The sequence below is a fragment of the Sinohyriopsis cumingii genome, chromosome 6 (assembly GCF_028554795.1).
Source record: "Sinohyriopsis cumingii isolate HCF-2022 chromosome 6, ASM2855479v2, whole genome shotgun sequence".
NCBI lineage: Eukaryota > Metazoa > Mollusca > Bivalvia > Unionida > Unionidae > Sinohyriopsis > Sinohyriopsis cumingii.
In genome coordinates, this window is record NC_142966.1 from 96,293,529 (window position 1) to 96,310,434 (window position 16,906).

Consider the following 16,906-nt stretch of genomic DNA (forward strand, 5'->3'; position numbering starts at 1 on the left):
CATAACAGGGGATGTGAAAACTTTGGAGGAACAATGTCGACGTAACATGACGCTAGGACGTTGTCCACGATGATGGTTCCTGACATTGTGATTGGCGCGTAGATACCGACTTCTATATGTGCCGACAAGTTGGTGACAATCTCTTCTTTGAGAGAGAGCGTGTCGTCATCAAAAACCAAAATTTTGTCCCCTACCTTCATCTTTCTAGCGGGAATTGTATTAAGATAGCCACCGATATCAACAATATACACATGATGATCTGAAGTCAGGCACGAACCCTTCTGAAATGAGATATCTGGTGCAAATCGAGTAATCATCTTTTGTCAGCCATGTGGATCTGCTCGTGAATATTTTAAAGCTCAGAGAAACAAATCAAAACTACAAACCCATGTGGCTGCACAAGCACAAACAGATACCACATACAGAGAAATAAATGAAATAATAACCAGGAGCTTCAAAGAAAGTGAATTTTGCACTTTGCTACACACCAGAAAAAACGTTTAACACAGAACATAAGTAGTCCATCACATTGTGGATATATTGTTTCATCAGAATTATCTATGTCTTTTTACGTATGGGTTACATGATTTTAAGTACTTAACATTATACTGACTCGGTAGAATATGGTTTCTTCCATATGTCATTCTTGTCAAGTTAGCAATATTATATGACACCTTCCTTTGTGATATCCTCTCCAATTAGCACAGTTATTGTTTAGGTTTGTTTTCTTCATTAATTTTCAGAATAAAATCTTCCAGTAGTGACCCCTATTCCCTGAATTATTCCATTTTTGAATGGACTAGACAGATTTGTTGAGATGGCAGTGATCGGTAGAAGTGAGCACTTTCGACCACTCAGCCACCCAGGGCTACTCTTCCAAGTGTCATTATTGTCAAGTTAGCACTATCTTCTAAGTGTCATTATTGTCAAGATAGCATTATCTTCTGGGTGTCATTGTTGTCAAGTTAGCAATATCTTCGATGTGTCATTATTGTCAAGTTACCAGTTTCTTCCAAGTGTCATTATTGTCAAGTTAGCAATATCTTACAATTGTCATTATTGTAAAGTTAGCAAGATCTTACAAGATCTTACAAATGCCCTCTGGCTTCTTATACATGTCTTTCTGTATGTTCTATACATGGATGACTGAATTTATTTTTCGTTTTTGTATATCGAATCACAAGTCCAAGGCAGACAAATATGAATTACTCTCAGATTTTTTTTTTTGGACATTCATGTGAAGTCAATGCAGTATGTCTTGCATTACATTTCTCTTTGGACAGAGATAAGTAACACTACGTCTTTTAGTAAGTTAGGTACTAGCTACACTACATGTCCCATTCACAGATATGGTGGGGGCACAACAAAGTCAACTTTAAGAGAGTTTAACATTGTATATATTAGTATGTTATATGTTGGCAGGTAGGTAGGAAGGTGCGTAATTATATATGTAGGTACTTTCATTGATATATGTAGGGATGAATAAATGTATGCATATGTAAACATGTCCTTCTGTATATTCTATACATGGATGACTGAATACCTCATCTGGATATTATTAAGAAATGCACACTTCTGATATCCAACAAGCAAATAAAATACTGCAGCAGTAAGTTAATTTTCAAGTTTTTATTTTACAACTTCATTCATTTGCCCATTATACCAGAACATATAAAGTAAGTAAATCCATAAAATATTTAGAACTATTTACATAACATGATAATTTTAACACATTAATACAACATACATGAACTGCAGCAATAAAAAGTAAATAGTCTAAACATACAATAGTTTGTTAACATCCAAAACTGTATCGCAACAGTGGTTTACTTGTTAAAGAATATCATGCTTGATTCAAACAATTTCAAATAATTAAGGTCCTATAGGAACACGGCAAAGTTTTGTTAAATCCAAATTTTGCTTAATTAACACTTACCTGGCTGTAATCGTTTCAATCCCTAGTCCCCTTAAAGTCTAGGCTGTTCTTTTTAATCTTAATAATGTAATTATTATTAAATGCTACATCTGTCATTGTCCTCAGTATATGCTATCTCCGTCATAGTCCTCAGTATACACTTCCTCTCTCATTGTACTCAGTATACACTATGTGTCATTGCCTTCAGTATATGCTGCATCCATCGTTGTCCTTAGTATAAGCTATATCTGTCATAGTCCTCAGTATACACTATCCCTGCCTTTGTCCTCAGTATATGCTGCATCCATCACTGTCCTCAGAATATGCCACATTCGTCACTGTCTTCAGTATCTGTTGCATCTGTGATTGTCCTTGGTATACACTACTTCTGTGGGGCCCCGAGTCGCCGAGTTTGTCTAAAGTGCTCACAGTTACGGATCACTGCCGTCTCACCTCTGTCTGCGTGTATTCGAGTCTCAGGCTCGGCAAATGTGGGTACGTGAGAAAGCTTGCCAGTAGCTTCTCATGGGTCGGTGGTTCTTTCCGGAGTTTTCCGGGTTCTTCCTCCACCATTGATACGGGCCGCCATGAATAGCCTATATTGTGCTGAAAAATGGCGTTAAACCCTATAACAACAACAACAACACTACCTCTGTCACTATCCTCAGTATATGCTACCTCTATCACTGTCCCCAGTATGCACTACCTCTGTCATTGTCCTCAGTATATGCTATCCCTCTGACTGTCCTCATAAAGTTAAATACTACCTCTATCATTGTTGTCAGTATCACTGTTAGATGTTTTATGAAACTGGGACGTGGGGGACTAAAAATAAGGGAGACTCCTGCAAATACTGAATAATAATAATAATAATAATAATAATAATAATAATAATAATAAATACTTGAGATATAAAGGGAATAATAACTCTGTACAATAATTTTTCTCTCATGGAGCCTACATGGGCAGGGAAAAAAGTAACAAAGTGAAATATAGAAAAAAAATTCACACCACAGTCAAATATGAACAAGAACCAGCATGAAAGAATATAATTTGTAACAAAGTATGATTTACACAGCAAATCATTTTAAAGGGGTTCTACTTACACCACACACTTTATACATCCTATGCAATTTTCCAAAGTTTCATAATTAAATGACGTTCTTTTTACAAGCCAGGGGTATTTGCTTGACAGAGCGGTGTGAAACCCTGGCGCGATTCCTGCTAGAAGTCATAAGTTTACCCCAAATTTCCAAAGACTTCCATACTGCTTCAGCTGTAAATTAGAAATCCCGATGTGTCCTTTCTATACATCAATTTTACTCTAATCAGTGCAAGACCACATATCTCACAACCTGCCAAATATATATCAACTGCACATCTGCATGGTTTCTCTTCGTTAAGTTTCCGTACCGCCAGCAGTTCACGCCGTAGAAACTACACAACTATCCCCTAACACAGCGAACTATTTTCACTACGCCACCTTAGACCAGTCAATCCATGGTTTCCAGGCACATTTCACCAGTACAACTGCATCATATTTTGCCACCATGGCAACATAAACGGTATATCCTTCTTATTTATTCCTTTGTGTAATTTACCGGTTTCCTACTGGAAATATTGATGTCACACTACTAATACACACCACTAGATTTTAATAGGGACTATGGTACGACAGCGACACTCATTCGTTTTTTACATGAATTCACTACTAGTGAACCATAGCATCATGGAAACTCACTAAGCGATTACAAAAGGTATTTTATTAAAGGTCTTACATACAGAGTGCTTGTTTATAATGGGCAGTATTTAATGAATCCATTTAAATTATTTTGCTTTTCATATTGAACCCATAATCTATAAAGGACAGCCACCCATACAGGTCAAATTTAAAGGGATCCAGGGTCATTACTTGTGGACACCATTTATCTTCCCAAATGAAATAATGTTCCAGTTCAATAAAGGATATGGCATTGAAACCAAAACACGAATAAAAACAGTTTATCAGCAGCCATCCTCCTTGCATAAGATAAAAGACCTTTTTAATGCATAGTTGAGATGAAGATAATTTTACTTCATCTGAAAATAGTTGATTGATATGAAAGTTTAACCTACAGAAACATTAAAAAATACAGCATACAGAATATAGTAACACAATTGAGTTTCTAATTGCAAAAACAAGAAACATGGTAATGAGATCATGAAAAATAACTGCAGGGTGAAAACTTCATATCAGACTGCACATTGTAATATGCGGGACAAGGATTGTTAAGGAATGTATACAACATGTAGAATATACCTATAAACAGACCATGTGGGCCAATGTACATTATTTTATCCATGACAATATCAGGGGATCAACGTAAAAAAATTTGTCAAAAAGTATAGGGGGGTTTATCGTCTAGCATGGCGTAGATTATGTAATTGCAGATAACGATCTATCTTGCTCACAACTGCACGTTATAAATGTCTAAAAACAGTAAGACTGTACTCTGTTGCTATGAAACAACAACAAACAACACGATTTTCATGAGAGTCATAAAAGCGGACAGCTTTATAGGTGAGGCTGCTTTGCATTTTCTACACAATATTCCTATCAATAATAATCCATGACAAAAACCACTTATTAAAAGGGGTCATCATATACTGGGCGTATTGTATACTGACAGCTGGAGAAGACAAACTGTCTTCAGCAGTGAAGCAGAGCGAAGATGTGTTAGTTTGAGCTTCCATGTGGTTTATGTTGCTGTATTCTTAAATTAAACCTCCAAATGTCTGTTTGGAGACAAGGCAACATAATGCACCTTAAAATTTCCATAGATAAAGGCAGCAATTGACATGTATTCCATAATCGTTATGACGTTTCGAATCCCTTCGTCCACTTATTTATTGATTTAAACGGCATTAAAGTATTTCTTTTAAGTTAAATAAGTTCTTCATTTGCATCAATAACAATCATCATTATTAAACATTTAATCGATTAATAATAATAATAATAATAATAATAAATAATGATATTTTCCTTATGTAAGGTGTAGTCCATAAATTCGCAACAGAAGAACCAAAGTGAGATAAATAAATGATAATTAATCGGTAGAAAGGAAAATAAAATGAAAAAATGAGTGAACGGAATGGAAAGAACTAAAAACGAGTTGGAAAACAATTTTTCAACATAATTATAAATATTTTAAATAGTTTGAACATACTGAGAGTTAATTCCTTTGGAACTGCAATATGGGAGCTAAAACTTTAACGCCTTTCTCTCGTAATGCTATTTCCTTCTATCTTTGTTGTTATATATGTTTGATTCAAATTTATATTGATTTAATTTAATTGTTTGTTTGCTAGGTATAATTTGTTTTATTCCATTAGATGTTATTTTAATGTAATTTTATTTACTGGATTTGACATTTTCCAGAAATTTATTTTCTAGAGATTCGCTTCAGTTTTTCGTAAATACTAATAATAGAAATTTTGTATCTAATGCTGACCTAGTTTATGACCTTAATTAAGAATCAGTAAACAACTTTATTTTTAATCTTTCCCATAGTAAAAAATTCATCGGTTTTAGTCAAGGCTATCATGGAAATACGTGATGTTAGGCATGTAAAAAGCTTCTACGTTGTTCTAGAACATCATCATGTGACCCTTATACAGGAATATGTTTTGCGTCTTAAATTATTGTATAACTGTTTTTCTATAGAAACATTTGGGCAGTCGGGGTTTAAATCGTTGACACTTAAAGGTGTTTTGTTCTGACCAGTTTGAGTTTAATTTTTAATTTTTCTTCAAATTATTTGGATTCAAAGAGATTGATTTTCCCTGGAAATACTTGTGCTCTAAATTAACTCTCGGACAAGGACAGTTATCGAAATTTATAAAGAAATCAAACACTGGAATATTATTTTATGTGATTCATCAAAGACCTGTTGACACAACATTACAACACGGACCACAACATACGTCATCTCCTTCCATTTTGGATTCCACTGGGATTCGAAATCAGTTTCATTAGAACATTTTATTACTAGGACTTCTATTTTTTAATTCTTGGATTATTCTTGGATTATTTTTGGATTTGATACTTAAAACCGTAAGTTCTTTTTCTCATGTTTACCTTGCTTTTCTAGGGAAATAAATTATTTGTTAAATTTTGCAAAGATTGTTGCCTTCACTCTTTTCTTGTTGTGTTTTGTAAGACCCTAAACGTAACATTGTGATTATATTTACAATCTGGAGATACTGTTTTAACTATTGGACAAAGATCTATACATCTGACCCTTGCTGGACATCTGAGTGTGATGGACAAGAGACAATCGAGGGCGGACCATTTTATGTATAAAGCCAATTTCAATTTCACTGCTCTCTACCACGACCCCTTAAAAAACGGATCGCTCGGTGACATAAAACAATTTGTTAATAGCCTGATAAATTACACAAATTAATGGCTCCACTATAAAGGAAACTTATTTTTTTAATGGTCTGTTAAATTACCTATAGTTTAACATATTGTGATATTTCAGATTAGATCTTGATATCGTTTAAATTATTTCTGGGGAAAAAAATCGTTTCAATATCAGCAAGTTTTAAGGTACACACACGTACATGTGTGTGTGTGTGTGTGTGTGTGTGTGCGCGCGCGCGCGCGCGCATGTTTGCAAGTCTAAATTTCTCTTCACATGACAGCATGATATTCACTCGAACATTAACCAGCGTGTACCAAGTTCAGTCCATAACAACGTCACAATAGGTGACTCACTTCGCTGGTCCTTGAAATACAGAGAATTCGTTCACTATTTTCTGAAAGCATACTCATGAAATTTAAAATATTAAAAAAAATATATAAGTTATGAGCTCTTCTTTTCTTTTTACCTTTTTCTCCATTGTCGTTGTGGTTGTTGTTGTTGTTTTTTTTTTTTTTTTTTTTTCGTTTTCGCATAACTTGAAATCATGAAATGTACATCAGAAGTTCAGTCAAATGATCCTCAATCATTCAGATATCAAAATCAATATAATTGTATGTTTGTTTTTACCCCACCATATCAAGATATATGTAGTTCAACTATTAACAGTGAATACAACAATGGGAATACAATTTTCTCTAAATTTTGAACCCCGTGTAAAATGCTCAATTCTCGAGTTCAACCAATGCGCTTATTTTACTCGCAACATGTAGCGCTGTCGTCCTCAGTTTTTATAATTGGCTATGTTAATAATAATAATATTCAAAATACAACCCAAAACCCACACTCATTCATACATATTTAACTTGAATGACTATGTGTGACTATACAGGGAAACATATACACATCTGAACAATATTCTAGACAGAGGTACATACATTTCAGCATGAGTCGTACTTATTATATATTTTGAATAAGATTTGGACATATTATTTATGGATATATTAATAAAGGTTTCTATTCAGAAGCTTTAATAAGCCATTCCAGCTGGTAAAGAAAGAATTTCTTTATGATATCTTAAAAGAAGCAAGGGAATTTGAATTACTTATCCTCATTCGTAAGGAATTCCATACAGTAGGTGCTGATACAATAAATGTGCTATTGTAATGATTGGTTTTCGACCACGGAATCTGGAGATCGTTGTTAGTCGTCGATCGGAGATTACGCTCAACATTTGATGATCTTAGTTCAGATAGGTTAGAGATATAATCTGGAGAAAGACTGTTTAAAGACTTGTATGTCATGGGTCCTTTAAAATAAAGAATACTTTTTTTTGTATAGGTAGCCACTGCAGACGCGAAAACAGAACATTGGAGGGAGTCATAACAGGAAGTTTCAGTATTATTCGGGCTGCCCTTTTCTGGAGTTTATCAATTCTGGACAGATTATAATTGGATGCGTTTCCCCATATGGTACAGTCGTAATCTATCAGTGGTAGTATATAACCCGAAAAATAAAGTTCAAGTGATTGGGGAGGTAGAAATTTCGAAAGCAATTTTAACAGTTATTCTTTTGACTACCGTTGCACATAAGTGATATGTGCATTCCATCTGAGATGTTGATAAATATAGATACCAAGATGTTTATGATTTTTGGCAATATATACATCTAAGCCATTTTGAGTTAGAAGTAAATCCATGGTACTTTGAATTTGTACTGAAAGTAGAGAATACAGACTGTCATAGTTGTTTGCTCTTTATACACAATACAGAAAAAGCTAACATACAATTACAGTATTTGTTTTGAAATTAATTTTGATCACTATTAGGAACAGTGCTTGTTACTTGAAGCTGATAACTCATGTAAATGATTGCTTCTGTGTGCCTCAAATAGCACAACGTACGCCAGCTGAACCTGTCTGTGAAATATAAAAACCACTCTTTGTAATGTAGATATAACTATTTTCTTCTTTTTTTTTATAAAAAACGTACGACATTTTAAATAACCAAAAAGGCCCTTTTAACTTTGAAATTTAAGAAAATAGTCTCACAAAGCTGTCAATCTACTATAATATGCAGATCAGAAGTAAGGCTTAATTGTACACTCTCAGTCACTAATACATCTTATCATTCACATATCAAAATAAAATAAAACAGAAAGTTCTATGAACACACTCACCCTCCTGGCTATACACGCTTCCATGGATTACCAGTGTGTAAAATCAGAGCAATGCTTTCGAGCCCATGTAAAAATGGAAATCACCTGAGCGGAACCAAAACCAGGTGTTTAAGGCATCACAAATGAGACCACTATGAATGAACCATTATTTATGCTAGTGTGCCCACTGAGGGAAAACTTGGTTTCATTTTATAACAGGCAATCCTTAGCATAAATGATTTAATAATATTGAGATATAGAAAATGATTTAAAGAGTATCCTCTTTTTCGTTATATTTAATCCCTGTAAACATGGGAAACTTTCCTTTAAAAAGGATAATGATACTAGCTGTTGTTGAATGATTCAGATTTTTGACAACTCGAAGTTATTTTCTCCATCTAAGAAACATATTCATAATGAATGTAATCCATGACGGGATTCCTCCTTTCCCGAGAGAATTAATCTTGGCTGATAAAGATGGCGTCATTCGGTACAGTCGTCTCAATGGCCATAACAGGGGATGTGAAAACTTTGGAGGAACAATGTCGACGTAACATGACGCTAGAACGTTGTCCACGATGATGGTTCCTGACACTGTGATTGGTGCGTAAATTCCTACTTCTATAGATGCCGACAAGTTGGTGACAATCTCTTCTTTGAGAGAGAGCGTGTCTTCATCAAGAACCAAAATTTTTTCCCCTGCCTTCATCATTCTAGCTGGAACTGTATTAAGATAGCCACCGACATCAACAATATACACATGATGATCTGGAGTCAGCTTTAGTTTATGATCCGATGTGGAAATAGTAATATATTGACTTGATTTCTTTGGATCTAAGTGAGCGAAGAAGTAAACTTCACTATATTCCATCTTCCCATGGGACACGAAACATAAAATCTTGTCACCGACACGTAGATCAGCCAAATGAATTAATCTGCCATCTTGAAGTCTGATCAAAGCATCGGGTGGAAAACAACCTCTGCCACTTTCCAATGCTTTCTTTGCCACTTTATGGCCAACTTTTTCTTCCAATTCATCTTTTTCTTTTTGAAGGTATTCTTCAAAACGTTTGAACTTTTCCTGAAGTTCATTTTCAGCTTTGTTTATTTCTTCTTGTGGTTTACTTGCTTCATCTCTTTTCAGCTCATTATGTTCTTTCTGTTGTGTCGTTTGAATCCAACGCGCTCTCACCGCATGCTTTTCCTGTTCTTTCTGTAGTTCAGCTTGCGCAAATTCAAACAGATCATTTGTGTACATCTTGCAATCATTATGATCTCTTACTTTGTCTATTAAAGTAATTATTTCAATGACCTGCTTTCTGAGAATGACAGAATCTTGTTCCCAGTTGTTGATAATACAACAGCGGTTATTGCAATCATTAACTAACTTCGTAAGATCATCTTTTTGATTTTGTATATATTCTAGTAATGTTTTTTCCTTTATGTTCCTGTCGTTGAAGAAATGGTCCCCATGTGTGAAGACAATTACGGAGTAGTCAAGGATATGTTTGCCAAACATTTTCTTTAGTAAGTGTATTGCCATCCACTCTTCCTCGGTCATCCTTACGTCAATTCGGAGTGTCAGCAAAAAAGCATGGTATCCATTTGGACAGTAAGCAATAGCAGTGCCAAATTCATCCATAGATGGTTTTATATTTTTGGTGTCCATTGTCCCGGGCGTATCTACCAAATTAATCTCTCTACCTCCAACCATTCCACGTTCTAATTTGCACTTGTGCGTTACAGAATTCGATGATGTAACCGCTTTAAATTTGTATTCGCCAAAGATACTATTACCAGTTGCACTTTTGCCATGACCAGTTTTTCCCAGCAGAACGATATTAAGAGACGGCCCCTGCGGCAATTCCTCTAGAGTTTGCTGAAAAATGGGAACAAACTATATGTATGTATAAGTACCTTTTAAAACTAACTATATTTTGTTCTCTTAAATTTATAATCTGTAGATTCATTATACACACAACTAGTCTCTTTGTTTCAGTATATAAACAGTTTAATCAACAATGATATGGTGGACATGAAAGAAAAACGTGGTTGCTTTCTTAACATTTTTCTACACCAATCAAAAGATACTCACCTTTTTTGTTGGCTCAGCCTGTGAGATGAATCGTCTCACTTCAAAGCGGAAGCCTCCTTGTGGTTTGTGTTTCCTGTACGAGTCAGAAGCAGTTTTTATCTTATTATCACATTCTTTACCAGAAGTTACATCTAACTCTGAAATTACATCAAGGAATATCTCATGCATTTCATCTACCCGCGTCTCAATATTCTTCGCTTTCTCCATTTGTTCATCAGTCAAAGTCACATCGTTGCGTGTAAGAAAGATTTCCATTATGTTTCTTGCTATTCTGATATCATCATACTGGTCTTCCAGTTGCTTCAGTCGGTGTGATGAAACCGTCAGCCGGGGAGGCGCACAAAGATCTGTCTCAAGTTGACTCAAAGGAACCAACTCGCATCGGAGTGGTACACCCTTCCCATTGTTTATCTGCTTCATTTTAACCGGGAAGTCTTCCAAAGCCTTGAACATGCCATCTATATCTCTCGGCAATGATTCTACGATACCGGTGCAATAATAGCAGATATTTATTTGAGAACTATTCTTGAGTTCTTCCTCCATTTTCTTGAAAGATTGTTTAGCATCTAGACTTAAAATACCGCCAAGTTTAAGGTTTGCTTGCAGTTTTTCACGTATCTCTTTCAGGTGTTCAGAGTTAGAATCAGTGATGAAAATTCGGACAAGCAATTCTCCTCCGTAGGTGATTGATCGAACATAATGTGTGCCAAAGTTGTTTCGTCTCCAATTTTGGATTGGCTGCGAGCTTGCCATGGTTTCGGTTACCTGAAATTGTATGGTGATTTGTTTTTATATCAATACAATAAATACTATACAACCGTGAAATAAGAGCAGCTAGTTGGAATGTAATGAAGCTTAAAGAAAGTGTTGAGTATGGCCGAAAACGACAAAAGTATTTTTTTATTTTTCATTTATAATAAGGAAGATAACTGCGTAATCAAGCTGGTTTTACAAACTAAATAAAATAAATCCAAACATGTGTGAGTTGCGATGCAGAAGAATATTATGATAGTCATTGTACTACAAAAAGAAACTAATTCTTCACTCTCAACTCACCATATGGCCTTTTATTGACAACGTCCCATCTCCACACACCCGTAAATGTCCAAATGCCACTAAGTTTGTCAGAACAATTTAAAGAAAGGAATTACCGTTTCCACGTGAGCTTTGGAAAGTATCTCTACACAGTTGTCGTCGGATTTTTCACCCGTCAGGTAATCTCCCATCCCCTCCACTTTCATAAATCCGGCCTTTATCCGTAATGATAGACCTCCTGATATGTTAAAAAAGTTGTTAACATCATCTGAAGACTGTATGACCTTATGTGTGATGGATGTGCATGTGGAGTCAATACTTTTTGTATTGGACGTAGATCCTTCCGAAAATATGTCCATTCCAGAGCTATTATTCCTCACGTCGAACGCTCTTCCTAAACACATTCCTTCCTGATAGGGCACGATAGCAGCCATTTGTAGTGCTGAAAATGAATGAAATGATCCCAAATATAAACATTAAATTAACAAGAAACCAATATCTAATATCCGCGTAATTCCTAATTGTCTGAAAAATATTCATTCCAAGGTTGGATATCCTCTATATATTTGTGGACATATGAGCATGTACAAGTATGTGCTTATAATGAATTCTTCTTTCAGTTGTTCAACAAAATGTAATGCATAGCTTTTGTTTCAAAATGAGATGTTTCTTAGTTGTGAGAAACAGATTAATGCATATCATAATTCACACATTCAGTTATCGAATCATGCCAGTAGTTGCTAAGATTGCATTTTATATATTGCACTACAAGACTGGCAATATAGAAATGTATGTATTATACCATCCTATGCTCTCTCTGTGGTGAATCCAAAGCATCCTAACATTGCCACCATAGTATGTGTGGAGCAATCACAAACAAGTACTAGATAACTAGATATTTTATTTACGCCTGTTTGAAGGCTGTAAATGAATAGAATATTTTCACTGTATTTATCTCTGTGAAGCCCTTTTCTTGATATGAAACTTAAATAGGTGAAAAGGTTTTCTTCTTTTAATTCTATTAGCAATACAGTCGGAAGCTAGTTTATAGGGTATTGAAAAAAGTGCTGCTTCTCTTCAGTTCCTTACTGTTGACTGAGTTTATTTTCTTTTGCTTTCAAACGTTGCCTGAAAGTAGCTGAAGTAAATGAAATGTTTCCTCAAATTGAAAATGTAACCACTTCAAATGGAATAAAGTTAAGATTTCGCTAGAAAACTTAAAAACTCCTCTCTATATATGTTAATTCCTCGGGTCTTTTCAGTAGCCATTGATTTTAGCATTCATAGGATTTCATCTTTATAAGATTGGTCTCCTAACTGCCCAACATGTGTTTCTGAAAGGCGTTCAGGTTTTCCAAATTAATATTCTCCACTTCGTCAAATGTAAAAAGATAGGTTTCATTTCCACTAGAATATAATTCTGCTCTGTTGACATTTCTTCTTTTTCATGGTTCAAGGTTGACATTGCCGGGGTGGGAGTTGGAGACAAGTGCCCCACTTCTCCAGAAATGCCCCATACGGCATACGTCTCTGATCGCCTCTGTCAACTAAAATCCAGCTTCTGGCCTTCGCGAGTAGCTTAGCGGACCATGTTTCCCCTAACAGGAGAAGGGGTGAAGGCGGGCCACTTGCGCCTTAAAACCAGTCGCTTCGGCCTTGCGGCTATACCCACTCACGGGAAAGGCTAAGAGAGTAAACCCCGACAGAAAATCTGGAGACGGAGTCCCTAAGGCGGTCTAACAGTGACTTCAACGTCATTCCGGCAACTCTTGCGACGCAGTTGCTACCAAGCTGTATCAGCATTCGTTGTTCCCTTGGATCCACCAGCTGCGTGGAGAGGGGGATCTGTTGTAGGGGCAACAACTGATTCTCCATACCAATCTGCTCAGGCTTCGTAGCTCTCCTGGAGAGGACACTCCAGCCGCGTCTTACGCCATCGGCACAACACGGGAAGTAGCAGTTTACTGGTTCTAAGTCAAAGCTCGATTGGCGTAGAGCTTGGTGCCTGGGGTTACTTCTGACGGTAGGAGAGATCACCATATCTCACTTGACAGCTACCGCCCGCCTCAAGCTGGGCAGCCCCCAGTAAGTAAGGTGCTGCCCGCCATGGCCTGCCTGGTTCACTGGGTGCATGGAGCTTAGAGAACCATCTCGACAAGTGGGCCACAAATTTCTCACCAGGAAAGACTCAAAGAACAAATAAGAAGACTCCAGCTCTTCGTTTTGCAAGCTGGAACATCAGGATCATGTGTCCTGTATTGACCACTGACCTACAGCAGATCGACGATGCACGGAAGACTGTCGTCATTAACAGATAACTCTCCTGACTGAACATCGACATTGCCTGCCACCAGAGACCCGACTGGCTGACATCGGTACCAACAGAGAAACCAACTATACCTTTTGGCAAGGGAAGTCCTCGGATGAACCTAGGCAGCATGGTGTAGGCTTTGCGGTAAAGAATACGCTATTTGCCTTCATTTAACCTCCGTCATCAGGTACTGAAAGAATCCTTGCCCTCCTGCTGAACACATCAGGCCTGGTCAACATCTACAGCGTGTACGCCCCAACCCTCTGCTCCACCCAAGAGGAGAAAGACAACTTCTATGAGGCTCTGGATCAAGCAACATCCATTATCCCCAACACTGAAGGCCTCTACTTACTGGGTGACTTCAATACTAGAGTGGGAGCTGACCATGAGGCCTGGTAAACCTGTGTCGGCTCTCACGGAAGCGTCAAGATCAATGAGAATGGTCAGCGACTGCTGGAGATGTGCTGCTCCCACAGCCTATGTGTGACCAACACTTTCTTCAAATGCAAGGAGATCCACCAGGTGTCATGGAGACACCCATGTTCACGCCACTGGCACCAGCTAGACCTCGTCATCACCAGGCGTGCGGAACTGGCCAGTGTCCTCCTCCCTCGCAGCTACCACAGTATCGAGTGTAACACGGACCATTCCCTCGTGGCCAGCAGGGTGCGAATAATACCCAAGAAGCTGCACCACGCCAAGAAGAAGGGTCTCCTACGCATCAACACCTGCTGTGCAAGCAACCCAGAGAAAACACAGCGGTTCATCAGCAAACTACAGGAATCTCTCACCTAAGTGACACCTGATGACACCATCGACTCCAATTGGTCCCACCTCCGTGACTCTGTGCATAATTCAGCCATCACTGCTTACGGGAAGAAGGAGCGCAAAAATGTCGACTGGTATGAGGCCAACTGGGAGGAGATGGAGCCCGTGACTGAGGCAAAGAGGAAAGCACTCCTGGCATACAAGGCTGCACCTAGTCCCAGTACACCACAAGCCCTCAGGACTGCCAGGAACGCCCAGCAGACCGCCCGCCGCTGTTTCAACACCTACTGGTTGAACCTTTGCACCAATATACAAACAGCTGCCGACACCGGGGATGCGAGAGAAATGTATGAGGTTATCAAGAAGACGACAGCCCCCTCCACGCCCCCCCCCCAGTCCAAGACGGGCGAAGTCATCACAGACCATGGGAAACAAATGCAGCGATGGGTCAAGCACTATCTTCAACTGTATACAACCCAAAATACCATCACCGACAAAGCCATGGACGCCATCTCAGACCTGCCAGTCATGGAGGAACTACACACACCGCCCACCCTGGAAGAGCTCGGAAAAACCATCGATTGCTTTGCCTGTGGGAAGGCTCTTGGAAGTGACGACATTCCGCCTGAAGTCCTCAAGTGCTGAAAATCAGCACTGCTTCAGCCCCATACACATACTTATCTGCCTCTGATGAGAACATGTACACATCCTCCAGGACATGGGTGACGCCAACATCGTCACTTTATTCAAGAGCAAAGGAGACCATAGCGACTGCAACAACTACAGGGCATCTCCCTCCTCAGCATCGTCGGAAAGGCTTTCGCTCATGTTGCTTTGGTGCCCTTGCAGATCATAGCCTCCCGTGTCTACCCAGAGCCCCAGTGTGGCTTTCGAACCGGCAGGTCAACAGTAGACACGATCTTCTCACTACGGAAGTTGGAGAAGTGTCGCGAGCAGTAGATGCCCCCTACATCACCTTCATAGACCTGACGAAGGCATTTGACCTGGTCAATCGGAGTTGACTCTTCAGACTCCTGCAGAAGATCGGCTGCCCCGCCTCCCTTCGACTGCTAGGTGTCATGACGTCGTTCCACGAGAACATGCACAGCACAATGTGCTTCAATGGCGCAGCATCGGAGGCCTTCCAGTCATCAGCGGAGTCAAACAAGGCTGTGTCCTTACGCCAACTCTCTTCACCATCTTCTTCTCCAGCACGCCTTCAAGGACTTCAGCGATGTAGTGTACATCCATACCAGGGCTGACGGCAAGCTGTTCAACATCGCCCGTCTCCGTGCAAAGACTAAAGTCACAGAGGTCCTCATCCGTGAACTGCTTTTCGCCGACGATGCAGCCTTGACAACACACACGAAAGATGGACTTCAGCAGTACAGCTAGTATGCCGTTTCTCCCACACCTGTAAGGAGTTTGGACTGACCATCAGTTTGAAGAAAACGAACATCATGGCGCAGGACGCAGACTCCCCTACATCCGTCACCATCGATGGGTACAACTTGGAAGTTGTTGAGAACTTCACATACCTCGGGGCCACCATCTCCAGCTCACTCTCCACTGATTCTGAGGTGAACGGCAGGATTGCCAAGTCATCAGCAGTGATGGGCAGACGTAACCAGAGGGTCTAGAACAGCCCCATCTTCATTGAAAAGACCAAAATGTGTGTCTACCGGGCCTGCGTGCTCAACTCAATCCTCTACAGCAGCGAAAAATGGACCACCTATGCAAGACACAAGAGGAAACTCAACAGCTTCCACCTGAGATGCCTGCTGAGCATTCTGCACATCCAGTGGGAGGACAACGTACCCAAGATAGAGGTTCTGGAACGCGCCAACATGGACAGTATTTTCTCCATTCTCAGCAATAGGCGCTTTCGATGGCTCGGCCATGTCAAGAGAATGGACCCAGGTCGCATTCCCAAGGACCTGTTATACGGGGGAGTTAGCAGAAGGCGCACGACCGCCTGGATGACCACGTCTGCGCTACAAAGATGTTTGCAAGAAGGACATGAAGAGGGCCAACATCAATGTCAACGGCTGGGAGAGCTGTGCTAACGACCGTTCCACGTGGCGCCTAGCTGTCAGATAGGGCGTTCAAAAAGCCGAGAAAGACAGAAACATAAAGCAAGTTGTAAAGAGAGCTAGAAAGAAGGAGAAACAACAACTTACTCTTCGTCTCTCGCAGACGGACGAATGCCAATGAATAGCATT

The 16,906-nt window shown here is 39.0% G+C and overlaps 1 protein-coding gene across 1 annotated transcript in view; it reads right to left on the reverse strand.

Moving 5' to 3' along the window:
- Positions 1-1,614: 1,614 nt before the first annotated feature.
- Positions 1,615-16,906, reverse strand: part of LOC149797493 (uncharacterized) — a 29,651-nt gene continuing 14,359 nt past the window's right edge. The window contains exons 2-4 of the mRNA XM_089962307.1: positions 11,722-12,047; positions 10,571-11,335; positions 1,615-10,354 (exon numbers count right to left, since the gene is read on the reverse strand). Of these exons, the coding sequence (XP_089818433.1) occupies positions 8,861-10,354; positions 10,571-11,335; positions 11,722-12,047 (2,585 nt within the window). The 3' untranslated portion in view covers positions 1,615-8,860. The remainder of the gene's footprint in view (positions 10,355-10,570; positions 11,336-11,721; positions 12,048-16,906) is intronic.